General features: G+C 51.2%; 1 protein-coding gene across 1 annotated transcript; it reads left to right on the forward strand.

Moving 5' to 3' along the window:
• Window positions 1-1,449: 1,449 nt before the first annotated feature.
• On the forward strand, window positions 1,450-25,362 carry RAB5C (RAB5C, member RAS oncogene family). Its single transcript, XM_058705625.1, has 6 exons — window positions 1,450-1,604; window positions 20,709-20,963; window positions 22,474-22,625; window positions 22,832-22,954; window positions 23,870-23,963; window positions 24,700-25,362. The coding sequence occupies exons 2-6, from the start codon at window positions 20,798-20,800 to the stop codon at window positions 24,813-24,815; spliced, it is 651 nt and encodes a 216-aa protein (XP_058561608.1). The 5' UTR covers window positions 1,450-1,604; window positions 20,709-20,797; the 3' UTR covers window positions 24,816-25,362.
• The last annotated feature ends 860 nt before the right edge of the window (window positions 25,363-26,222 follow it).

The raw sequence follows: 26,222 nt of genomic DNA on the forward strand, positions 1-26,222 counted from the left end.
CAGATTCAGACACAGTGTGTGAGAGGCACAGAGTCCTGACTCAGACCCACCTCCAGCTCTGGAAAGGTAGCCAGTGGGACGCCCCACTGATCTTGTATAACCAATCCTGTACCTGTTACAGGCTAGGTACAGCAGGGTCTGGGGGGAAAAGCTTGTCACTAGCCAAGAACCTGCTAGGAATTCCACTCTGCCCGTCTCCTTTGCTCTCTTAAGTCCTCTCTTCGCTCTTAGCTTTCACTTCTCAGATGATCACTGCAGGGATGCAGGGGTGGGGAGATGGGGGTTACGGCTATTGTTAGAAAGCGGCGCTCTGGTGACCAGATGGAACTAGGTGTGGGCAGTTTTGCGGCAGGCAGTCCCAGACAGGTTGATTCTTCAGCTCAAGCTCCAAAGTATGATTGGTGTCACCAGGTGTCACAGGAACAACGCCCACAGCTGTCTCTGGACTGAGCTTTGATTCCATACAAGTTTTGAGTAGTATTCCTGGGAGTGGGATGCAAACGCAGAGGAGATACCGGTCCGTGTTGGGGGAGGGGGGTGGGCGGAGACAGAAGTGGTCCTAATCCACATTAAGGGAAGGAAGGAAAGAAAGAAAGAAAAAGAAAGAAAGAAAGAAAGAAAGAAAGAAAGAAAGAAAGAAAGAAAGAAAGAAAGAAAGAAAGAAAGAAAAAAAAGAAAAATAGAAATAGTCCTGATCCATATGGAGGTCAGGGTGGGGGAGGCAAACAGAAATGGTTCTAATCTGTATTTATGGATGGGGAGAGCCAAAGCAGAAGTAGTCCGGCTCCATATTTGGCATCAGAGACAGGAGCTGGTTCGGGGTCGGGGTCGGGGTCGGGGTCGGGGGAGGCAGAGGTAGAGGTGATCCTGGTGTGTCTTGATGTTCAGCCAAAGGAGGAGGGTCCTGGCTTACGGCTGAGCAGTGGCAGGAGCTCTCCTTTTGATCTCTCTGGTTCACCTCCAGAGAACCCTTCCTATAGCACTTCCGTCACCTTCCTCATTACAGAATGTCCCCAACAGTCGGGCTCCCAGAGCTGACTTGGCAGCTCTGTGCAGACAGAGGCTTCTCCGGTTTAGCCAGCGCTCAGGACTGCGGCCTCATGTGCATTATTCATTCACACCATATTTTTCCTTTCCCAATTCTGCTCACACAGTCGTCTGCCTTCTTCCAGCGCTCTGCCACCCGCCTCCCCTCGGGGCTCCTGGAACCCAGGGTGACGCGTTTGGCAGCCCTGGCTTTAAAATGTTCCCAGCCGGGCTCCGCCTCGCCGGCAGCGGGCTCCACCCTAACCCTAAGTCCCAGGCGGCCACCGGCTCCTCCCAGTTCTCTGAACTACAAGTCCCGCCGTCCCTCGCGCGCGCTCTCCCGCCTCGCCCGTGCCCCCCACAGGCGTCGCCTGTAAATCGGTCAAGAGTGCCTCCCATTGGTCTCTCCGCCCTGTCAGTCACCTGGGAGTATTGAGGGGCGGGTCTGAGGTGGAGATCCGGATCCGGAGCGGCTGAAAGGCGGAAGTGGAGGCCGGAGCCTGGGACACCGCCGGGGGGAGAGGAGCGGAGCCTGTCCGAGCCCCGGCCCCAAGTAACGCCGCCGCCCCGGAGCCGCCGTGAGTGTGCCTGTCCCGCGACCCAGTGTCTCGCTCGCGTTGAACCCTCTTCGGGGCAGCACTTCCTCCCGCCCAACCCCGGCTTAGGGGGATAGTGACCCCTCCCCCGACCCGTAGCCCCCTCTTAAGGGGCTCCCCAGGCGTCGGGCCAAAGGGGGGCCCTTCTTACCCACTCTAACCGGCCCTTTATGAGCCTTGGGACACCCCCAGGGCTCTCCTCTGGCCTGTCCAGTCCAGTTGTGGGAGGGAGAGACCCCAAATTCTGCTCCCTCTGCTCCCAGAACTGGAGGAATCTTTGCTAGGTATGAAGGAGGCGGTCTTCCTTCTCTATAGAGGTGGCGAGGAGTGCTGTCTGTCGCGGTTTTCCTCCCCGCCGGCCCACACCGTCCCACAAAAACAGTTGTCCCCTCCAGCCCTAGGGAAATTTTATCTCGATTTCCTGGGGGGGGGGGGGGGGGAGGGCGGAGGGGTCCTGGGTGACAGCGTTCCACTCTCACAGGCTCCCATAGCTCCTCCCTTCCCCTCTTTCCTCGAGCCAGGGAGCCAGCCAGGATCTCAGTAGAATTTGAAGTCTTGGCCACTTTTTAGGGATGAACTGCCTTCTTGTCTTGCCCCCTCCACCCCCATATCTGTCCTCTAGTTATATTGTTCCCTAGTTGTGTTTTCTGAGTGTATTTCTCTTCCTGCCTCTGAAAAATTTAGCTGAGGTTTGCTTAATCCTAGCTACAGATCACAGATCAGGGTGGATCTGCCCATTCATTATCTTCTTTCTCTCCCCCCTCTCCCCCTCCCCCTTGCTCCAGGCTCAGCCCTGTCCTCCCAGAGCACGTGAGTGGTTTCCAAGCTGCTTCAGAGGGACTGCTCCTCCTAGGACTGCTGTCTGTTGGTCTTTAGGGTGGAGGGAAAAGACCAAAAATTAGGAATCTGGAGTCAAAGGGTCCTGGCTCATCTCTTTCCCACTCTCAAACACACACACATCTCCTTGATCAACAGGTCTATGCCACTTCTAGTCCTAGGGCCTCTCCAGTCCCTTCTGGGCTTGGACAAATTGTAGATTATAGAGGAGCAAGGTGAGAGCACAGTGGCACCTCTGGCTTCTTGATGTGCTGATTTTTGTAGCCCAAGGGATTCCCATACATGCCAGAAAGGGCTGATTCCCCCCACCCTTTCCAAGAGGCAGCCTGTACTGACATCTGATCCTTGTCTAGTGCTTGGGACTTAGGTGTGTGAAATGGCTGTTGTCTGAGACCAGCCTGGGAGGTTCTTTGTTATGTGGCCAAAGTACAGGCCAAGACTGTACCTTAACGAGAGTAGCCTGACTCTTTGAGGCCATGACCGACCCTTGCTATCACATCTGAGGAAGGGAGGAAAGGCCATGCAGTCTTTGGGAATTTCTGTAGCTCTTCAGTGTTCTGCACCGTCTTTACTGCCCTTACAGGTGCTAAACATTTTTTTTTTTTTTTGCCTTGAGACCTTTTCTGACTTCTTCTGGACAGTCAGTCAGTCACCAGTGTCTCACTCCTACAAACTTTTGAGCTAGACCTGGGAGGCACTCGTTTCGTTTTTTTATTGGACAACAAAAAAGCCTACCTTATTGGGGTCAACAGTTGGACCACTAGTGTGGTCTTCTTTGGAAGGTTGTTGGAGACTTCTGTGGCCAGTCTAGTTTCTCTAATCTGGTCAGCCTGTGCCTCTGAGGGGCAGGGCTGGAGAGGCCTGACTGCTCACTGGCCATCGGTCTCTGACCAAACTTATCTCGCCTGTCGAGGGTTGTGGTTTCTGGAACTCTTTGAGAGTCACAGGACGAGGCTGCCAGCCTTCTGAGGGGACCCTCTTTGTCTGGACATGCTCTCCCGGCCAGAATTCTGAAACAGGTTTTTGAAGGAGAAGCTCTCCCTTTCAGAGAGATGTGGAAGGCATCAGTGCCCCTCGGTAGTCAGGCAGCCGCTTCCGGTATCCAGGGATTGTAGAGTCCAAGCAGAGATCTGACATTGCTTGGCAAAAAGAGGAAGGGCTCTGTGTGCCACAGAAGCCTCTCCTCGCTTGCCTCTTTCGACTAGTTGGCCTTTTCTGCCTTCATGCAATAGAGAGGTGGTAACGATGGCTTTTTAGAAATCGTTTTAAAGTTGCAGGGTTTTTTCACACACGATCCTCCCAAGAAACAAAGTTCTTTTCATACCTGTTCCTTACCTTACAAGAATTCTGGGAGATCATGAGATTTTGTATCTCCATTTTAGAGATGATGCTGAAGGAATTTAAAGTAGCTAGCCTTAGGTCATCTGGTTAGAAGGTGGTAGAGCCGGGGCTTGGGATTTAGGAATCCACGTGCCTCTTTTTCCCTAAGAGTGGGCCCTTCTTCGGGCTGCTTCAAGGAATGGGCACGCAGGGTGAGCAGGCAGGGGCCCCGCTGCAGACCCTTTAGCGTCCGTGTCATTGATGCCCTCCTCTGCTTCTGTTTTTTTCCCCACCCCCACACCACCTTCCTAGCCTCCATGACCCCCATCTCCTCTGCCTCTGGGGACCATGGTAGTTATGAGTCCCAAGTCAGTACTCTTCGGGGCGGGAGTTTGCTGACATCTGTAGCATTCACTTCTGGGAAAGTCGTGATGGCTAGAAAATGAAAGTAAAAGTGAGTGGGCTCAGGGGTCTCTCTGGGCCGGGTTATGGGTGTTGGGAGCCAGCAGCGCGGCTTCTGCTTCACCCCCTGATTCCCCTTGCTGCTCGCGGGTGGGAAGAATGTGGCTGTCCACCAGTAGCTCCTTTCACTAGAATTTACATGGAAACAGCAAGGTCAAAATTCAAATTCAGCCCCACGAAGCAAGTCCTTCTTAGAGACATCCTTCTTCTGAGCCTTGTCCAGTAAACAGAGAGGTAGTATGGTAGGGTGGAAAGCACAGGAGCTTTATAGAGTCAGCCAGAGCTGAGTTGTTGTCTGGACTCCCCCACTTACCAGTCGCCTGGCCTTGGACTTGTGACTTGATCTTGTTGAGCCTCTGTTTCTTCCAGTAAAATGGGGATACGAAGTATTTTGCAGAATTAGAAACAGGGTAAAGGAGCTAGTCCGGTGCCTGGCACAGGATAGCCAGATACCCACAAATAGCAATTTTATGGATCAGTGGGGTTTCGAAGGCACATTATAATTCATCCCGAAGATTCTGCTTCAGCATTTGTACCAAGTGTTGCTGTGTCGCCTGGTGCTCTGCTTCATGGTTTCACATGTTGTCTCATCTCACAGATACCGGTCAGAATCGGTGTGGGTTGTATTCCCATTTTGCAGAAGAGAATGCTAAGGCCATGACTGTGCTTCTTCATCTGGGGTTCTTGGACCCTGCGGGGGTCCTGTGCTGTGGGTAGTCCAAGCCACCGACTAAAAGGGGTCTTTGCATCTTCTAGGCACTTCCATCTTAGTTTTAAGCATTTTTGTATTAAAACAGTCATGGATCTATTACAGATTGGAATGCAAAGTTTACATGAGTTTAAGCTAACACAAGAAACTTAGAGACAATATTTTGTTTGTGGCAGGCTGCTTTGGGTTCAATTCCCAGATTCCTGGAGTTTTGCATTTCCTCTCCCCTGACTTTAATCAGGGGTGCTTTTGTTGGGGCTATTTGAGAAGCACTGCTTCAGGTAGGATTTATAATACTTTTTTTTTTTTTTTTAAGTTTATCTATTTATTTTGAGAGAGAGAGAGAGAGAGAAAGAACATGAGCGGGGGAGGGGCAGAGAGGGAGAGAGAATCACAAGCAGGCTCCATGCCATCAACACAGAGCCTGACGCAGGGATCCAACTCATAACCTTGAGATCATGACCTGAGCTGAGATCATGACCTGAGATCATGACCTGAGGTGCCCTGTAGGATAGGATTTATAAACTGGGATGTCACCAAGTCCAGGTAATAGTGCTTCCAAGAGTCATGGCAGAGAATTGGAATATATCTTAAGGAGTCTTCCACATTAATAGCCTGATATTTTAAGAGAGTAGTTCTCAGATTAAATACCCCGTCTCCTGTATATTGGAATAATAATACAAGTAAAAACGCAACTTTTTGAGCTTTGCTACGCTCTTCTTAGCCATTCATGTGTCCTGACTCCTTAATCCTCCTGACAACCCCAGGAGGGTGGTACTGTGTTTAATCCCCTCGTTATGGTGGGGAACTCCCAGTCGGGTCAGAATCGAGTCTGTGCTTGGATTCCCCTCTTGTCCCATTTCTGGGCTGTGTGCTCCTCCCTTTGCCTCCAAGGCTCTTCTCCGCCTCACCTGCCTCCGAGGCACATTTCCTGACTTTTCCTCTTAAAGCGCACAGTTGGCTGTTGGAACGTCACTTCCTCTGTGAAGCCTTCCCTTCCTCTAAGTAGGCTGAGGGCTTTTCCCCTCCCTGCACTTTGGTCTTAGTACCCCTTGTCTAGTGCCTGAGCCCTGGAGGGGTCATGTCCTGTTTTCTCTGTGTGTCCAGGCCTCCCATGGTCCCCATCATGGAAGGCCCCCTGCTGGGGTTGTTAAAGAAGAGGGCAGACATTCATAGGTGCCCTTGAAGCACATGTCTGCCCACGTCTTTTAACACACACTTTCTGAGCTCACACAGTGTGGATCCCGAAGCCTGGCCCATATCTTTGGCCTGCCCTCCAGCAAGTTGCTCACACGCAGGAGAGCAAACAGGTGAACGGGATGAATGTTACAGTGCAGATGACATGGGGGTGGGGACAGGTCACAGACTGAATTTCCAGAGGGTTGCCGTCTCTCAGTCTCCAATCTTTCCAGTGAAGGGTTTCATGGGGAAAGGCGGCCTATGGCTTTGGCCATCCACAGTTCCGCCGGCCACCTTCTGCAGCACGTGTACCCGGTAGCTGTGCTTCGGTGGCTGCTTGTGGCGAGGTGGCACCAATGGCAGGCTGGGACTCAGCAAGATCACTGGGGGTGACTTCACCTCTGACGCGGGGCTGCTGCTTTGCACATCTGCATGGGCTCATTCGTGAAGGGGGGAGATCTTAAGAAAGTGGCACCAGCAGCTGTGTGGACAGGAGTGGTGAGAGCAGCCTTCCCTCTGTGACCTACTCCCATGGCCTTCAAACTCTCAGGCCCTGTGCCTGTGGGGTGGGGCACCTCGGGACCACTGATGCGGCTCCTGCCACCCCTCTTCCCACACACCCCTCAGTGTGACTCCGTGGAGAGTTCACTTGTCTTAGGAACATGAGTTCATGGTCACTGGTGTCCTTGGATCTCATTTTGCCACAAGATGAGCCACTGCCTTTTTTTTTTTTTTTAATTAACTTTATTTCAGAATAGTTTTAGAAAAACTTCATAGGTAGCACAGCTTTCAGTTTTCTCATTGGCTCACTTTCTGCTACTATTAACCTCTTACATCAATATTGCACATTTGTCACACTGAGTGAACCAATTTTGATACGTAATTGTTCGTGAAAGGTCCGCACCTCACTCAGATTCCTTTCGCTTTCATCTAAGGCCCTTTCTCTGTTCCAAGATCCCATCCAGACACCACATTGCATTTAGTTGGCGTGTCTTCTTAGGCTCCTCTTGGCTGAGCCAGTTTCTTAGGCTTTCCTTGTTTTTGATGAGCTTGACCATCTTGAGGAATACTGCTCAGGTATTTTTTAGTGTGTTTTCGGTTGGGATTCGTCTAATGTTTTCTTCATGATTACATTGGGGTTATGAGTCAGGGGAAGGAAGACCACACAGGTGAAGTGCTGCTTTCATCACACATCAAGAGTACATGCAGTTAACGTGACTTATCTCTGTTGATGTCAGCCTTGGTCACCTGGCTGAGGTGATGTTCGTCAGGTTTTCCACTGGAAAGTCGCTGTTTCCCCTCCCCTTTCTGTACTGTCCTCTTTGGAAGGAGGTCATTATGTATAGCACACACTCGAGTGGGGGACTATGCTTCTCTCCTCGAGGGCAGTGTATCTATGCGAATTATTTGGAATTCTGGAATAGGAGAGATTTGTTTCTTGTCCCTCAGTTCTTTATTCTTTTTTTAAAATTTAATTAATTTACTTACTTTGAGAGAGAGAGAGAGAGAGAGAGAGTGAGCAGGAGAGGGGCAGAGAGAGAGTAATGGAGAGAGAGAATCCCAAGCAGTCTCTGCACTTACAGCACAGAGCCTGATGCAGGGCTCAATCCCACAAACCGTGAGATCATGACCTGAGCTGAGATTAAGAGTTGGATGCTTGGGGCGCCTGGGTGGCTCAGTCGGTTAAGCGGCCGACTTCGGCTCGGGTCACGATCTCGCGGTCCGTGAGTTCGAGCCCCGCGTCGGGCTCTGTGCTGACAGCTCAGAGCCCGGAGCCTGTTTCAGATTCTGTGTCTCCCTCTCTCTGACCCTCCCCCGTTCATGCTCTGTCTCTCTCTGTCTCAAAAGTAAATAAACGTTAAAAAAAAAAAAAATTAAAAAAAAAAAAAAATAAAAAAAAAGAGTTGGATGCTTAACCGACTGAGCCACCCAGGCGCCCCGATTTATTCATTTATTTATAACAGTATGGACTCATGGATATTTATATTTTGGTTTGTAATCCAGTACTACTTTATTTTATTGCTCAGATTGTTCCAGGTCTGGTCACTGGGAGGTCTCTCAGGTCCCTTTGACCCACCCCATCATTGGGGTGGGGGGTTCATTTTTTGAGCACCTTTTTTTTTTTTTTTTTTTTTTTTTTAAATTTTTTTTTCAACGTTTTTTATTTATTTTTGGGACAGAGAGAGACAGAGCATGAACGGGGGAGGGGCAGAGAGAGAGGGAGACGCAGAATCGGAAACAGGCTCCAGGCTCCGAGCCATCAGCCCAGAGCCTGACGCGGGGCTCGAACTCACGGACCGCGAGATCGTGACCTGGCTGAAGTCGGACGCTTAACCGACTGCGCCACCCAGGCGCCCCAGAGCACCTTTTTTTTTTTAATGTTTATTTTTGAGAGAGACAAACAGAGCGGGAGTGGGGGAGGGGCAGAGAGAGAGGGAGACACAGAATCCGAAGCAGGCTCCAGGCTCCGGGCTGTCAGCACAGAACCAGATGCGGGGCTCGAACTCATGAACCTCGAGATCATGACTGGAGCAGAAGTCAGACACTTAACCACAGAGCCACCCAGGTGCCCCTTTTGAGCACTTCGTTATTTTTCGTCACTACCAGATGCTCCAGGCTCACCTTGCATATTTCCTGCCCCAGTCCTAGAATCGGCTATCTCTTCAAGACCACTGCCTTTTTTTTAGCAACTGTTTCCTCTTAAGTATGTTGATATGGACCTGTGTGGCTGGGTCCAATTAGTTTCTTGTCTTGCTGGTTAGTCACTGAAGACACCAGAGTTCAACAAGGTGAAGATGCCCCTGGGAAATGTGTGTGGGAGACTCCTGGCAGTTGACCCCAGGAGCAGGCTGTTGCTTCTCGACTCACCCATTCATACTTCTTGTACCCCTGCCTGATGTTTTGACTGATCCAACAACTGGACTGATCCCCGAATGGTCAGATTTGGTGTTTGCTCTGGAGTTCACTATCCATTTGGGAAGATAAGATACATGACCGTCCTCTATTTCAGGTGCCAAGTGCTCCAGCCAAACCTTCGGCCTTAGAAGGGAGTCCCTGTGGCCTGGGCCAGTGTTGTTTTGCTGCCATTCAAGAACAGACCTCCCCTTTGGGAGGGTTTGTGGCTCTAGGCAGGCCCAGGGCAGGCTGTCACTTTGAGCTGTGATCCTGAATCATTGAATAGCTTAAATCCTTCTGTTGTACTGTCAGCCCTCTGAAGATGTGTAACTTGAGCCCTTCTGGCAACACTAACTTGGGATCTTAACAGGAGTTGGTTTACAAGCCTCTAGTCTTCTATTCCTAGCTGCCTGTGTGTCCTCTTCAGGTGGCTCTGTCAGAGCATCCCAGGAATGGGGGAGGGCGTGGGTGGCCTTCCTCACCCTGGCTGCTCTCCTAGTCATCACATTGCTCTCTGAGCTGCTCAGAGGCTGTGGTGATTAATGACGCCAATTTCCAAACCTCTAGCATTTCCAGCCTGGTTCTTTAAAAGGAACTCTGGTTTCTTTGTCAGCTGTCCTAGTCCTGCCCCCTCCCCCCCCCTCCACAACTGAACTACTTCTTCCCTTTCCTGAAAGAGGCTTTGAAATGGAAGGAAGGGCATTTGGGCTTTGAGGTGCTTTCTCTTGTGGGGCTTTTTCTTTCTTTTCTTTTTTTTTTTAAGGGGTTATTGTTTACCTGTTTGAGGGTTCAACCCTGCTGATTTTTCCGGATAGTGGTGGTCCCCTCTCCATTCTTGTGGCTTTGGAAGCCAGTCTCCAGAGAATACAGGGTGAGGGTTATTGACAGGACACAGGCCATCAAGGGTGAATTGATCCTTTTTCTAGGACACTGTTAAAAGTCGCCGTCTTAGTCTGTTCAGGCTGCCATACCCAAATGCCACAGACTGCCCGGCTTATAAACAAGGACATTTATTTCTCACAGTTCTAGAGGCCGGAAGTCCAAGATTAGAGGGGCAGCCAGCATGGTCGGGCTGTGGTGAAGGCCCTCTTCCAGGCCAGCTTCTCTCCATGTCCTCACATGGCAGGAGGGGCAAGGGAGCTCTCTGGAGTCTCCTTTAAAAGGGCACTAATCCCGGGGCGCCTGGGTGGCGCAGTCGGTTAAGCGTCCGACTTCAGCCAGGTCACGATCTCGCGGTCCGTGAGTTCGAGCCCCGCGTCAGGCTCTGGGCTGATGGCTCGGAGCCTGGAGCCTGTTTCCGATTCTGTGTCTCCCTCTCTCTCTGCCCCTCCCCCGTTCATGCTCTGTCTCTCTCTGTCCCAAAAAAATAAATAAATAAATAAAAAATGTTGAAAAAAAAAAATTTAAAAAAAATAAAAATAAAAATAAAAATAAAAGGGCACTAATCCCAATCATGAGCGTGCTGCCCACATGGTTTAATCACCTCCAGATACCATCACATTGGGGTCAGGATTTCAACGTATGAACGCGGCGGTGGCGGGGGGGGGGGGGTGCACAGACATTCAGACCGTAGTCGATGTGTTCAGCATTCTCTCCAAATGAGGGACATTGAAGAATGGGGTCCAAGGAGACTGCAAGCAGAAGGAACGTGTGAACAGGGAGTGAACATACTGATTGAGGATCTCCTTCCTTCGTAGGGACCTCCAGGGTCAGGGGCTTCCCTGCCCCAGGAACATTTATGAAGGGCTTGCTCGGAGCCAGGCCCTCTGCCAAGTCTCACGTGTATCCTTTTCCCAGCAGCCTTGGGAGATGGGCATTAGTCTTTCTATCTTATGTATCGGAAAATGGGTCCAGTGGCAACACCAGGTCACCCCAGTATGTGGTGGCTCCGGGACTTGAACTGGAGTTGGTCTGACTCCAAGACTTGTGCTCTTAGCCCCTATTGCAGAAGGAACCTAAGAGGTCCTGTCTGAGGTAGTGAAGAGGTTCCTTGGCTGGGCTGTGGCTTGTGATGGGGTGTGAGCAGCCTGGCAGGTGGATGTGGATTTAAGCCTTCAACTGCCGCATCACTTGCCAGACCCAACCAGGCCTGTATTGCAGTTCCGTTCAGCACCTACTGTGTGTCTGGCTTGATATCATGTGCTGTTAAAACAAAGGAAACCCGTAGTGCAGCCTTGGAGAATGTTGTTGTGTGCTCCTTTTCATCTGTAACAGTGCCCTTAATTTCTCTACCCTCTTCACTCCTCATCTCAAGCCCCCAAGTTCTCCAACCTCTTGCCGGACTCATTCATTGAAACTTGTTTAGACTCATTCATTGCCTGGTTTCTTCACCTGGCACTCTTTCTGCATTTTGTTCAGCAAAGATTAAGGAAGAAAAAGTCAGGGGCGCCTGGGTGGCTCAGTGGGGTGAGTGTCCGACTTTGGCTCAGGTCATGATCTCGGGTTCCTGAGTTTGAGCCTCGCATCAGGCTCACTCCCGTCAGCACAGAGCCTGCTTGGGATCCTCTCTACCCCCCCTCTTTCTGCCCCTCTCCTGCTCTCTTTCTCTCTCTCTCAAAAATAATAAACGTTTAAAAAAAGAAAGAAAAAGCCCGCCTAAGATACTGTGCTTTGTATCCAGGCTCTTGAGAGTTGCCTTCGTCCCTCAGATCTCACAGTGGGAACTTTGACCTTGTTTCTTGTTAGTTGGGCGGCCTCTGAACCACAGTGTATGTGGTGTCTGAGCGAGAGGAATTTGGTTTGCTGGTGTCTGATACCTGATTCTCTTTTCCCCATTCACTTCTCAAACACGGTCTCTGCCCTCTGCTCTCTATTTAGGAGCTGAGGGCAGTGAATTCACTTGGCTTTCTTTTGTTTTCATTTTTTTGGTAAAGACAGGAAGGGTTTATGAGGGATGTCAGTTGCTGGTCACTTGTTGGTATGAGTAGCCCAACAAACAGGTGTGGCTGATGACCCTGACATTCGGCAGAGGTTCTTGGCATCTTTCTGGGCATGTGGCAGGAGCAGAAGTGGCAGCTGGCCCGGCTGGTGCTCCTGGCCCCCGCAGAGACCCTCCAGAGCCAGAGGGGAAGACGGGCTCTGCGTTGCTGAGATCCCAGCTAGAACTGTCCTAAGTAAATACTAACTGCATGAGGGCGCCTGGGTGGCTCAGTCAGTTAAGCATCCAACTTTGGTTCAGGTCATGATCTCATGGTTCGTGAGTTTGAGCCCTGTGTCAGGCTCTGTGCGGACAGCTTGGAGCCTGGAGCCTACTTCGGGTCTGTGTCTCCCTCTGTTTCTGCCCCTTCCCTGCTCAATCTCAAAAATAAACACTAAAAAAAATTTTTTAAAGAATTAATAAGTAAGTAAATTAATTAATTAATTAATTAATAAAGTAACTGCATCAGCAGAACAAATACAGGGTAGTTGTGAGGCTTGTGGGTCAGCAGGGCTCCCATGTCTGAATTCACTGGCTTTCACGTAACTCGCACTCTGTCCTGGGATCACAGCAGGGAAGAACCTGTGCCTTGGCCAGCTCTCTTCGCATCCTCTCTCTGGCACTAGCAAGTGAAGAGCTGGGTGGTGGCCTGTGAGCCACTGCTCTGCTTCAGTCCTGTTCCCACCACATCTTGTAGCTAGCTGTGTGTGGATTTGTGTCGCAGAAGGTACCAAACTTCAATGCAGCTTTTGCTTGAGACTTCTTAGCTGCCCCGTTGGGGCCAGAGGGTCCACCGCAACCCTGCTGACTGGGGTGTGCTGAGTCAGGAGATTGGGTCCCCTTAGGGAGAATAGTCTCTTAGGAGTGTCAGTGTCAGCACCTAGGGCCCCTAGTGCCTCTTAGAGTCAGGACGAGTTTTGCCTGGTGCAGCCGCAGGTGGTCCCCTGTCTGTCTGGCCTTCCTCACTACCTGCCGCCCCAACGTCTGGCTCTGTTGGCCAGCACGACCAGTGAATGAGGTTCTCAGAGCTACCCATGACTCCTGGGGCCCTTCTGTGGACAGTACAGGCAGCCCACAGTGACCAAGCTGTGTCAGCAAATATGTGATGTTCCCCCCAGCCCGGCCCCCATCAGTCATCCTCCCTATAGGCACAGGGGCTGGAGGTTTCCATCCTCTGCCTGAAAGTTAGTGCTGAGTCTGCTTCTGTCAGCCTCTCAGGATCGTCTGTTGTCGAGAGCTGAGAAAGCAGCGCGAAGCTCAGGGAAGGCTTTCTTGGTGTTCTTAATGGGGCAGGGCTCCGGGAAGCTGGGGATCTGTCCCTCAAGGGTGGCTTCTGCCTCACTCACCTTGGCATCTTCCTGCCCAGGAGAAAGGGCTGTGGAGCCCGGTTCTGCCTGGAGAGTGGAAAGGGCCGCTTGGTCATGTGCCTCTAGGGTTTCAGACTCCTGGAGCTCCTGCACCCTGGCCCCTTTTGCAGGTGTTAGTGCTGTTAGTGGCTCCAGCAGGAGCCCCTGTGGACAGCGTCAGGGCCCCGTTGTGGTGGGGAAGTCCAGGCAGCCAGCCCCAGCAGAGTTCTCGTTGAAAGGGGAGTGAGCTGAAACTGATCCCAGTTAAGGGAGATGGATTAAGGGCTCGGGCAGATTCAAGGGCATCTTGCAGTGGTAGGGGGCGCAGCTCACCCTGGGCAGCTCTCTGGGATGCTTTCCTTCCCTTCCCCCTGGAAAGGCAGTCCTCTTACTGTGACTGTGTAAACGCGGCACACCTTCCTCCCCTGCTGCCAGCTCTCCTGATCCTGAATCCCCTACTTTGTGGTGGGATGAGGGGCCCCAGCCCTGGCCTGACACACCCCATCAGCGTTCTCCCCAAATCTCAACCTGGCCTTCTAAGCCTCTGGCTTCCAGGGCCAAGATTCCTCTGTTATCCTCCAGGTGGGACACAGGTCCTCTGTGTTGCAATCCCATAGTACTGGTCACATGGGAAGATGCCCCTCTCTTTGATTCCATCCCCCAACCTGCACCCCCTAAACCCTGCAGACTCTGCAGACTCCCTCTGGACTGATTGGAGAGTGCACAGCGTCACTGTGGTAACCTTTCTGCTCACTGAAAAGACATAAATGTCACCTTCCCTTTTTATTATGAAGCTTTAAGCAACTTTAAAATTCTTCAGCCCACAGTTAAGTGCAAATATATTCTTAGTATGTGTGTAGCAGTCCTGTTTGTATTGAATCCTATTAGCTTGCGCCTTGTTAGCTGGGTACTTTTGTTCTTTCTCTGCCCTCTATTTTTTTTTTACGTTTATTTATTTTGAGAGAGATTTGTTCTTTCTCTGCCCTCTTTTTTTTTTTTATGTTTATTTATTTTGAGAGAGAGAGAGCATGAGCACATGCGTTCGTTGGGGAGGGGCAGAGAGAGAGGGAGAGAGAGAAAATCCCAAGCAGGCTCTGCACAGTCAGTGCAGAGCCAGATGCGGGGCTTGAACTCATGAATTGTGAGATCATGACCCGAGACAAAACCAAGAATCGGATGCTTAACTGTCTGAGCCACCCAGACACCCCCTCTATTTTTTTTTTTTTTTAATTTATTTAAGCAATCTCCACACCCAGCATGGGGCTCAAACTCCCAACCCCGAGATCAAGAGTCGCGTGCTCCTCTGACTGAGGCAGCCAGGCTCCCCTCTTTTAGTCCTCTTCTAATTCAGGCATCCATCTTTTTGATTGTCTTTATTATTCTGAATTTTGTTATACTAAAGAGGAGACAGAAAATATCTTCTATACAGGGAAGCTAGAATGGTTTCATAGCATTTGTAAGCTTTACTTTCTCACTGTTGTATGCAAAATTGGATTCTGGAAACATTCTGTATTGACGTGTAACTTACACGTAGTAAGATTTATACATCTCACTTGGACAGCTTGATAGATTTTTACATTTGTGTACATCTGTGTGTCTACCTCCCAAATCAAGATATAAAATATTCCTGTCTAGCAGTATTTTTTTTTTTTTACAGTTTGATACAAACTCATTTTTCCATTGTTAAAAGCCATATTCCATTAAAGCCTACATAGAAGGCTGTTATTTGTACATAGAACCCCTGTTATTTGTAGTGGCTGTGATGACACTGTTAATATTCTCGGGTTTTCTATCTGTGATGAGGAAGCCCTGCTAGAATTACAAGTCCTGGGCTTGGGTTCTGCCACCACCTGACTGTGACTGCTGGCAGGCCACCTCACCTCAACTTCATTTCTTCTGTAATTGGAAAGAGGAGGATGAGGTCTTCAAGGACCTTGAGCTTTGGCAACCAGTGAGTCAAAACTAGTTAGTTAGGCCCTTAGTACTGTAAGAAACCTGTCATTTGCTAGAGCCTCGCCCTCGGCCTAATACTGTGTTACGCGAACTATGCATTGTTTCATTTAACCTTGACAACAACCCCATGCGATTGGTATTAAACAATACCGTTTTATAGATAAGAGACTGAAGCTGACAGTAGTTGCCTGTCTGACTTGGCCAAGGTCACTCGGCTAGTAAACGGTGGAGCCAGGCTCTAACTAAACCAGTCTCCCAAGTCCTAATCTGTGAGCTGTGCTGGGGAATGGTGAGTGGGTACCTCACGTGGCTCATGGCTTGTGTTGGTTCAGATTTTTCTTCCTTCTGAGTCTGCAGCCAGTCAGAGGCCCGGTAGTCCTTCTGTGAGTCTGCCCTCTGGTCCTGTGTGCTGGTAGTGGCGATTTTCCCCTTTGAGGAAGGCCTGTGTTCTGGAGCCTGTGGGTAAATCATCTCCCTGGCTGACTCGAGCTTTTTAGTGTCTTCTAGCTTCACCTTTGAACCTAACTACCTCTTCTCCTGTGCCCCACTTTTCATTCTCTGCAGGCTAACACATTGCTTCTGCTGTCATGGTTTCTTGCCCAGCTCTTGTGGTGTTAGATATTCAGGAATGCTTTCATCTAGAGTATAGCTGAAGAGTCACTGGCCAGGACCACCTTTTAGGGGGCCCTGGGCAGGGTCACTTGGTTCTCCGTCCTTCCCCTCCAGGGGCTAACCTTGAGTGAGCCCTTCTCAGCCTCTGGTCAACGGAGTCTGATTGGTTTCCCTAATCAGCTCACTGTCCAGGCTGTGCCAGGACTGTCAGCTAGAGGAAGTCTCTGAAGCAAACAGGAAGTGTGAGAGACGCCCATCAGCTGGAATTGCTCACTCTTTTACCAGGAAGGACAAAAAGCATGAAGTGGGTGACTTCACGGTTAGAGAAGAGACATATCTAGTGGAGGCTAGGGTGAAGGGCAGCAGCATCTGGCATCTTAGAGGCTTCAGTAGTTGCATGAAGCCAGGAATCAGTCCCCACCCACGGTCTGATCCACCTGTGTTGTCCATGGCACTGATCTGGAAGGGTGCCTTTCTGTCTCTGGCATTCCTCCCTCCTTCCTGTATCAGCTATAGCTCTTTAATGTGTATTTATTTTTGAGAGGGCGTGCAGAGAGAAAGGGGGGGAGAGAGAGAGGGAGACAGAAGACCTAAAGCACAGGCCCCATGCTAAAGAGCACAGAGTCCGATGTGGGGCTCGAACTCATGAACTGCAAGATCATGACCTGAGCCGAAGTCCAACAATCAACCGACTGAGCCACCCAGGTGCCCTCAGCTGTAGCTCTTGTGCTTAAATCGGCTGCCTAGAATCACTGGGGGAACTTACTTTAAAAACATTTTCTGGACTCTACTTTTAGAAATTTTAATTCAGTTGGTCAGGGTTATTTCTAAATGCCCCGGTGATTCTGATAAAAAAAAAGTTTGGTACCCACTGACCTTCTAGTGTCCAGAGCAGAGAAAAGCCAGAGTAAGTGTAGTATTTTGCTGTTTATCTCTCTCTCTCCCGCCCTTGGCTCCAGAACTGGCTGGGCATATATTTAGGAGCTTGGGTCCCTCTGCCCTTTCATGTACATTGTGGGGGAAAGTGTCGGGTGCCCCCCAGTCCTTGTGATCTCTTCCATTTCCTATGAAGATAATAAGATTGGAGATGGTGCTTATACTCCATAGCCTCTGAACAAACCAAGGTTCTGACTTGGAGCGTAAGGGGAGCAGTCACGTCAAGGTGAGTCTTTTGCCATGGGTCTGAAGCTCTGCCCATTTTAGCAGCTTCGTGAAAATATCCAGGAGGAAATCCATCCTACTGGTGTGTTTTTCCTGGTGTTGGAGAAACTGGTTTAAAAAAAAAAAAAATCTTTTGGCCCATTCTGTATCTTATAAGAAACTCTGACTACAACTTTAGCTCTTAAAGAGAATTTGATTTTTACCTGAAAGAAGATTTTTGCTATGGCATTTTTGGTTATAATTCCATTACCTGCCTGTACCCGTGGGTAATTCTTGCCTCTGGTTCAGAAGATTCCCACAGTGAGATTCCCTCCCCCAGCTGGCAGGCCAGCTCAGTGTGTGAATTCACCTTTTCCACCTGCCTGGGTGCATCCTCAGCTTCCCAATCTTGGGAGGGGAGGGTATAAAGCTTCCTGGGGTTCTGGGCGTGGCCTTTGCCTGTCCTAAACACGCCCATGTCTTCGCATGCCCTTTGTGGCAAAATCAGCTTCCTCTGTGTCTTTATTGTCTTGGAAGGTCAACACCTTTGTTCATGTGATCAGCCAGAGGGGCCAGGAATAATACCACGAGGCAACGGAGGCCATAAAAAGTGCCTTGTGTGCCTGCTCATGTGCCTCTGGAAAGCAGGATCAATATCCAGGCAGAATATGTCACCTGCCAGTTTGTGCCAGGGAGAGCACCTACAGCGCTTTTAAAAAATACAGATACTTCGGGCTCCTGGGTGGCTCAGTTGGTTAAGCATCCGGCTTTGGCTCGGGTCATGATCTCATGGTTTGTGAGTTCAGGCCCCACATGGGACTCTCTGCGGTCAGCAAGGAGCCTGCTTCGAATCCTCTGTCTCCCTCCCTCTCCACCCCTCCCCCACTCGGGTTCTCTCAAAAATAAACATTAAAAAAAAAAAAATACAGATCCCAGGCCCTCCTCCAAACCTTTGTAGGAACCTCCAGGGGCCGGCTGCACAGGTGATTTTGAAGTACAGACAAGGTCAGGAACCACTGGATAAGAGTTACTTGTCTCTCCTGGCTTGTTAAAAATACAAGTTCTGTCTGGGCAGGTTTGGAAACCCACTGATTCGATGGGGACAAGACTTAGATGTTATCTCTGTATTTTTTGACTTATGGGTGCTGATTACTTCCCACCCCAGGAGCCCTCAGCCCCAGCTGCTTTGGTTTTGTTGGAATCGGGGACTTGATCTTCCGTTCCCCTCTCCCCACTCCTTCATACCTCCTTCTGTAGTGCCCCAGCCACACTCTGCCGCCCAGCCGGGACGATGTGTCACGTGGATTTGTGGTAATAACCAACTTGTAATTCCATTGTGGTTTCCCTCTGCTGCTGTCGCCTGCCTGGCCCTGGGCGGCTCCTCCCACAGTTGGAAGGAGTCAGGGCCTGCAAGATCACTGTGACTGTGGGCTGGAGCCACACCTTGCAGGCCAGCCGGGCTGCTGCCGCACAAGAAGGTCTCAGGGTCTCGCTCACCCAGCGACCGGAAACAGGGTGGGTGTTGTCTCCAGCATTCTTCCCACTGCAGGGAGATGGGCCAGGAGCACAGGAGGTAAAGGAGCACACAGGCAACCCGCATCCAGGTCTTCACCTATATGCTGGGTGGCCTTGAACAGGGCATTGAACACCTGAGAGGCAGGCTATTTATGTGAAAAAAAACGGGAGATTGTTTTAAAGCTAAAGGGAGATGATGGTTATGCAATTGCTCGGTGAATGCTAGCCGGCTCTGAAAAGGATTTCTTTGGTAGGCCTTATGAGGAAGGCTCTCAAAGAAGCCAGAAGCACAGACCCTGCCTCAAGGGCCGGAGAGTCTCGCAAACATCAGTGACTGGGGTGAAAAGAGAAAGTTGTAGGGGCGCCTGGGTGGCTCAGTTGGTTAAGAGCTGACTTTGGCTCAGGTCATGTTTTCGTACTTTGTGGGTTCGAGTCCCGCGTCAGGCTCTGTGCTGACCGCTTAGAGCCTGGAGCCTACTTGTGATTCTGTGTCTCCCTCTCTGCCCCTTTCTTGCTCATGCTCTGTTTTGGTCTCTCTCTCAAATATAAGTAAACATTAAAAAAAATTTTTTTTAAAAGAGAAAGCTGTAAAACTGTAAAATATCATAGCACTAGCATTTCTTGTTACTAATAGGGATTCCCCAGCTCCCCCCCCCCCCGCCCCCCCGTACTGCCTGCCTTCCTGTATTCTTGGGGAAGAGGTGGCTCCCGGTTCAAACCTCTTTTCCCTTGGTGCTATCCAGAAAGGAAACTGTTTTTCCTGGCTAGTGAATCATGCTTCCTGAAGCTCACTTTTTAAATGAGTTGCTAGGAGGACGGGGATGCGAAAAGGGATTTCAGACTGAACAAAGCAAGCCCTTTGCCGTCAACTTCTTGCATGAGCATAGCCTGTCGCTGCCCACGGATACCCTTCTCTTCATTCACGCCCCCGTCCTCTGACTGTAGGGGGATGCACTCCCCTTGCCGAGGGGGCAGCTCTGGGCTGTACTTGATTGGGCTCTTGTTCTGAAGACCCCTCCTGCATTGACTCCATTCTGCTAACGGTAGTTGAATCAAAGCTTTTTCTTTCCAGCTTAGGTTCAGATGCTATACAGATGTTTAGGATGAAATACCTCGTCACAGTACTCGTCTGTAAAACATTCTGTAAACGTTCTGGTATTTTTTAGTATAAGTCTTCTAGAGGCTTCTGGAAATAGGCTCTTCATCCTTCTTTGCGCCTCCAAAGCTATCACTAACAGAGTGACTAAGATGTCAGTGCGGAACACCGGCTGCTTGGGGTGCAGGTCTCGGTGTCCCTCATTTGTGTCTGCCCTCCCATACTTCCCTGTTCCTTCTCTGCGTCACCTTCTGCCTCTGCCAGTAGAGAATGGAACTGAGGTCTCTGTTGAAAAGGGAAATTTGGCAGCCGTTCTGACTGCCAGCAGAGCTCTCTGGCTTGGGTGTGTGTTTGGTTTTGTGTGTGTTTTGTGTTTTAATGTGTGTGAGACTTCTGGTCCACCAAAAATGAGAGAACCAGGGGGAAGAGGTTTGGGATGAAGGAGTGAAATGGGATTTTGATTCCAGTGCACAGTCCAGCCTCCGACTGAGAAAGTTAGTCCTTCTAGAGACAGCAGGACAAAATGGCTATTTTGAATACAACTTGCACTGGCCAGTCCCTGGTCCCCGAGTGCCCACAAGGTTGGCCAAGCACCTTGTCTGATGAGCTTTCTATCTGGACTCCCTGTGCCCTGGTCAGCCTCACCATCCACTCTGGCTTTGCACCGAGGTGCGCTGTGATCTTAGCTACAGGACCACAGGTTCGTTGTTTGTTCATCTGGATCCTGCCGTCTTCCCGCATGATTTTTTTGGTACTCCAAGGAGCCTGTTGACTTAACTGTCACCAGGCTGCCATATGCCCATTGTTCTGCGTGTACGTGATACTTGGGATTGGGAAGTAATATGTTTGCTCAGAACCATGAACCTAGAGTTGGGAGACCACTTTTCACTGCTCAGATGCTTGTAGGGCAAATAGATGTGTAGTACATCCTAGTTCGGACTCTTCTCCTAACTTCTGGGAGGTGGGGGCCGGGGGGTTGGCAGGATGGGAGGATTCAGGTCCTCAGGGAGGGCAGCGAGAGAGACCTGTGATTTAAGAGTGATTTGAGAAGGCCTTGCTGTGCGACAGTCTCTGGCCTGACCAGTACTGCTGATCTCTCTTGCAGTTGGAGGTCCCCCATCCTCACTAAGTGCCTCTTCGCGCAGCACCGGCCCCCGCCCCACGCTCACTGGTACCACTACAGCAGGACGGGCCATGGCGGGTCGGGGAGGTGCAGCGCGACCCAACGGACCAGCCGCTGGGAACAAGATCTGTCAGTTTAAGCTGGTCCTGCTCGGGGAGTCTGCAGTGGGCAAATCCAGCCTCGTGCTCCGCTTTGTCAAGGGACAGTTCCATGAGTACCAGGAGAGCACCATTGGAGGTGAGTGGGCACAAGGGAGTGGGGCGGCCTCAGGAATGCCAAAGAAATGCCTTGGCGTTGAGAAGGGAGCCGCCTGCCCAGAGGGACTAAACGTGCCTGTGGCGGCAGCATCTCTTCCTCACCTGGGCCCTGGAATCAAATCCAACAGCTGGTCTCCATGCCAGAGTCCCCACCGCCCCCCAGTAAGACTTAGCTGGGAGTCCAAAACTGGCTTCTCCTCCCGATTATGCCACTGTACTATTGCGCGGCCTTGGCTAAGGGCCTTCCACTGACCCGGCCTCTGGAAGGGAGACCCTCGGTCTGAGGGTCCTTCTGACCGTACCAGGCAGTGCGTCTGTCCTGGCCTCTCCTACTTTGCAGAATGGGGAAATGGCCTGGTGAGCGGGCCAGTGTTTCTGAAGTTGACCTTTACCCTCGAGCTCAGAGCCTATCATTGATTTCCTGGTGGTCAGCGTGTAGCCCGTGAGGGTGTGGGCTCAGTTCCCTGCCTCAGTGTCCTGTACAAACCTTAGGGGCCAGGGCGGACGTTGGGCTTGAGTCACCCTTTCTCTGCCCTCTTGGTAGGAGGTTTCCAGGCAGCTGGAAGCTAAACGGGCCGAGTCAGCAGTCCTCTGCTGCCTCCTCAGCACCCGAGTCAGGAGCTGGAGACGGGGAAGTGAGGCAGTTTCCCCCACCCTGGGCCCTCAGGGGTATGGGGGGAGGGCAGAGCAGGGAGCTGGCTTCCACTCTGAGCTCTCTGGGATCCTCCCCTGGTTCCCAGCGGGGAGGGGACTCCCACCTGCCTGTCCCGGCTCTGGGACTCCTCCTGAAGCATATGCACAAGCGCCACATGCTTCCTTGTCTCCTCAGACCAAAGATAGGGTCACTGTGTTCCCTGAAGGTCGAGCCACAGGGTGGCCAATCAGGAATGGGTCAAGGTCAAAGCTGGGGGTGGAGGCTAGCCAGCATGCCTGGAGGTGGCAGGGGCAGCCGGGAAGCCAGCCACCCAGCCTCCGCCTGGCAGTGGAACAGCGTGTACTTTCAGGCGGCCCCAGTGTAGCTAAGTGTGTGAGTGTCCTCAGGAAACCGAAGGCCAGCAACACCCCTGGGCCGGAGCAAACTGAGGGACTAGGGAGGCTTCCAGCCTGACTGTCCCCTGTGAGGGGAGGTGGGGAGGGGGACGGGGGGAGTGGTGGGCCCACCCTTCTGTGCTTGGGACTCCATTTTCCCCTGGGCTTTTCCCTCTCCTGCCCCTTGCCAGTCCTCCTCGGAGGTGCTCCTAAAACGGTTCAGGTGCGGACAGACATCCCTTCTGCCCTTGCCTAGTGTGGGTCTGTAAGGCCTGTGCAGCCCCCAGTCCCCTTGACACATGGCAGAAAAATACAAACACCACCTACCCTGCTTCAGCCGCTGGGCTGGGGGCTTTTCTGGGCCCATCTCAGCAAAGAGTCCACATGCAGTACTGGGGAGATATGTGGGGGTGGCTTCTTGAGCTCCTTCTTGCCTTATAACACCACCTTCCCTCTTACAGCGGCCTTCCTCACACAGACGGTCTGTTTGGACGACACAACAGTCAAATTTGAGATCTGGGACACAGCTGGACAGGAGCGGTATCACAGCCTGGCCCCCATGTACTATCGGGGGGCCCAAGCTGCCATCGTGGTCTATGACATCACCAACACAGTAAAGATTTCCCCTTACTTCTCAACACTTTGTTCCTGGATGGGGTGTGGGCAGATTTCCTCTGTCGTTTGGGGGTGTCTCACCAGAATCTCCAGGGCGGTAGCATCTTAGACACTTGGGCTCTGCCAGCTCGAGCTTCCCTAAGTGAGTGGCCCTGGGCAGAATGCCGCCTCTGTCTCTCTGACATTCTGGCCTTGTCTCCCCAGGATACATTTGCACGGGCCAAGAACTGGGTGAAGGAGCTACAGAGGCAGGCTAGCCCCAACATCGTCATCGCACTTGCAGGGAACAAGGCGGACCTGGCCAGCAAGAGAGCCGTGGAGTTCCAGGTGGGGGGAGGACAGGACTTGGTGGGGAGGAGTAAGCCGGCTCCACGCTTGGCTCAGCCTCGGCTGCTCAGGGGCTGTGCGGAGGGCCAAGTGGGGAGGCCGGGGCGCTTTCATCTGCCGTCCTCTCGTGACTTGAATGTGGGCCTAAAGGACTTCTCTGCTCCTCCTTGTTCTTTGTCATCGGCTGGTGGCGTGTGTATGCATAAGGATAGCTGAAGCTTCCGCTTATTTTTTGTGTAAACTGACTTCTCAATGAAACTTACTGAAAAAGGATTACTTTTATCCACATAAAACACGCACGAGTAAAATTTACGCGGTACAGGAAGATACATGGAATGAAATTTAAATCTCCAACCCAGACACTCAGTCTCCCTTCCCCCAAGTTCATCACAGTTTCTTATTTTTCTAGAAATATACCCATGCGAATGAATCCCTTTCTTTACATCGATGGGGGTGTGCCCCATAATACTGTGTATTTTTTACCAGGCCCTTAACCAATGGACTTGTAGGTTGTTTGTAATAGCAAACGACTGGAAGCAGCACTGCGGTCAACATCCACATGCTTTCGTATTTTTTCCAAATGTGCATGTGCATTTGTAGGATAACTTTCCAGAAGTATTTTTTTAGCTTAGTGATTTTGAAGGGCAAAAGGCAGAATGGACTTAGGAAAACCTGAGTAAAACATCTGCCAATGTTTGTGAACTGAAAGGTGCTGTATGTGAAGTGGGGGCCTTGGGTGTGGTGCAGATTTGTGGGGGACCCAGAGCAGGAGAGCCTCGGGACTGAAAAATCCCTGCATTGTCTCTATTGTGTGTAAGGCGACTGTGAGGAGGGAAGATTTTTATCCTGGGCCCTGGCCCCTGCCAATTGTCATCATTTCCCTCCTACCCACTTTCTCACCTCCATCTAAACCAGGAAGCACAAGCCTATGCGGAAGACAACAGTCTGCTGTTCATGGAGACATCAGCAAAGACTGCGATGAACGTGAATGAAATTTTCATGGCAATAGGTGAGTTGCTCTCCTTCCCTCCCCTCCCCTGACCAGGGTCCTGTCCTATCACTTGGCTACTGTTTTGTAGTATGTGGTAAGTCTGTGGGGTCACTTTATCTGACTGCCAGATATAGAGAGTTCACCCCGGAAGTTTCTACAGCCTGGGCCAAAGTCTCAACATTTCACTTTCTGACCCTTTAGATTACCACCCACCGAAAACCCTACATCACCATCCCCCTACCCACTTCTTAGGATCTTTAGGCTGATCTGGCTCTGTAGTGAGTCATCCTGCCCGGGTTTGAATCCTTGTTTTATCATTTAACTCTGTGGTCCTGGGGCAAGTTATTTAATCTCTCTTGGCCTCAGGTTTGTTTTTTTTAATGTCTGTTTATTTTTGAGAGAGAGAGAGAGAGAGGCAGAGAGAGAGAGGCAGAGAGAGAGGGAGACACAGAATCCAAAGCAGGCTCCAGGCTCCGAACTGTCAGCACAGAGCCCGATGTGGGGCTCGAACTCATAAATGGTGAGATCATGACCTGAGCCGAAGTTGGACACTTTACCGACTGAGCCACCCAGGCACCCTCTTTGCCTCAGTTTCTTGAAACACTCAGAATGCATGCACCTGGCGCAAAGAAGCGAAGCTCCCCCATGGGTTATCCCAGATTGGGTGGTACAAAGGCCAGCTTCCACTCAAGCATACTTGGAAGAGTATTGGGGTAGCCCCACAAATGCATATTTCCCCTCCTCTTCCAAACAGCTAAGAAGCTTCCCAAGAACGAGCCCCAGAATGCAGCTGGCGCTCCAGGCCGGAACCGAGGCGTGGACCTCCAGGAGAACAACCCAGCCAGCCGGAGCCAGTGCTGCAGCAACTGAGCCCCCCTTGCCTGCCCGCTGCCCCCACCTCCTCCGCCTGACCGACCCGACTGGAATCCACTCTAACCAATCGCACTTAACGACTCGGGCTACCACTGGGGGGGCAGGGGGAGGGGTCCGCCATGATTTCTCCATAGAATTTTGATCATAGGCCGGAGTGAGTTATTCCACCTGCACCTTTCTGTACAAATACTAATTCAATTTTAAGTCTTAAGTCACTTTTTTAATATATATGATCTTCTGCTCTTCCCACTTCCAGCCCTTTCTACTGCTCTCCCACTCTTCCTCTGCTGGTAGTAGCCACGTGCCCCTGTTCCCCCCCACCCTTGTATGTGGGGAGGCGGGGGTTGGAGCAGTTACCCTTCTTTCCCTCTTGCTGATTAGCAGACTCAGCAAGAGCATCCGTATCCTTACTGTGTTTGGAGTGGGTTTGGTTCTGGGTGGTGGCCCTAAGGGGCGAGGGAAGGGAGAGGCAGCTCTTCCCTCAGCTGGCTGTCATCAGGCTGCAGCCCCCCCCTCACCCCCTGACGCACAGCTGGGAGAGAAACCACAGCATTACCACAGCATTATTGTGACAGCCACCAACCCATTCCCCATAACCCCCCTCCCCCTCCGTCACCCTGACCTCTGGCTCTGAGCCCTGTTCTGACCAAATCACGATGATGAGTATTTGGGGGTGGGTGGGTAAGGGGGGGGTGGGTGGGAGGGGATGGAACCAACTTTTTCTGTATTTTGTATTGTATGTTTTCTTCAACATGTAACCAATCAGTATCTTGTCAATATAGTCAGCCGATCGATCGACCTCCCACTTGTCTTCCTTGTCTCTCTCTGGCAGTTTATCAGACCGCATCTGCTCTAGCTTACTTGAACTAACTTCACTCCCCCACCCCCCACCCCGCAAAAGTGAAGGGATGCTGGTGGTGACGGTAACCAAGAGAAATAGGCCCTTGCTCTACCAGCTCTAAGGGGTAGGGTGGGGTGAGAGTGACCTGGGGCTGAATCTCACCAAGTTTGAAGTTGAGGGGCCCGCATTTGCCTCTCCCCCACTCCCTCCAGAGTCTACTGAGGTGATGTACAGTTTGTATTTGAAAATGGTTGGTCTCTGAAACACCAGAAACAACCTCTTTGGGGTTTTCCGGTTAGTCTGGACCAGGCTTGTGAAGGACTCGGTCCTCTCACCCTCCGCCCAGGTGACCTCTGAAACCTCGTGTTGTTTCGAAGGCCAAGACCACACCAGGTCCAAGCCATCTGGTCCCTGGTCTGTCAGGGCCCTCTGCTGGTTGTGGAGCCTCCTGGACCTCTACTGCTCCCTGCTGGAGCTACTGCTCCAGGCAGTGAGCTAAGCTGAGTGGGCCACACTGAGCGGGCCCCCAGCTTCTCCCAGGACCACAGAGGCCCGGTTCTTGG

This window comes from Neofelis nebulosa, chromosome 16, assembly GCF_028018385.1.
Source record: "Neofelis nebulosa isolate mNeoNeb1 chromosome 16, mNeoNeb1.pri, whole genome shotgun sequence".
In the NCBI taxonomy this organism is placed as follows: Eukaryota; Metazoa; Chordata; class Mammalia; order Carnivora; family Felidae; genus Neofelis; species Neofelis nebulosa.

What these genes read in the sequence shown, in the direction of transcription:
- RAB5C (XM_058705625.1), top strand. Translation starts at nt 20,798, where the DNA reads ATGGCGGGTCGGGGAGGTGCAGCGCGACCCAACGGACCAGCCGCTGGG. An exon ending in AGAGAGCCGTGGAGTTCCAG is followed by an intron (nt 22,955 to 23,869) that starts GTGGGGGGAGGA and finishes CATCTAAACCAG; the next exon opens with GAAGCACAAGCCTATGCGGA. An exon ending in TGAAATTTTCATGGCAATAG is followed by an intron (nt 23,964 to 24,699) that starts GTGAGTTGCTCT and finishes TCTTCCAAACAG; the next exon opens with CTAAGAAGCTTCCCAAGAAC.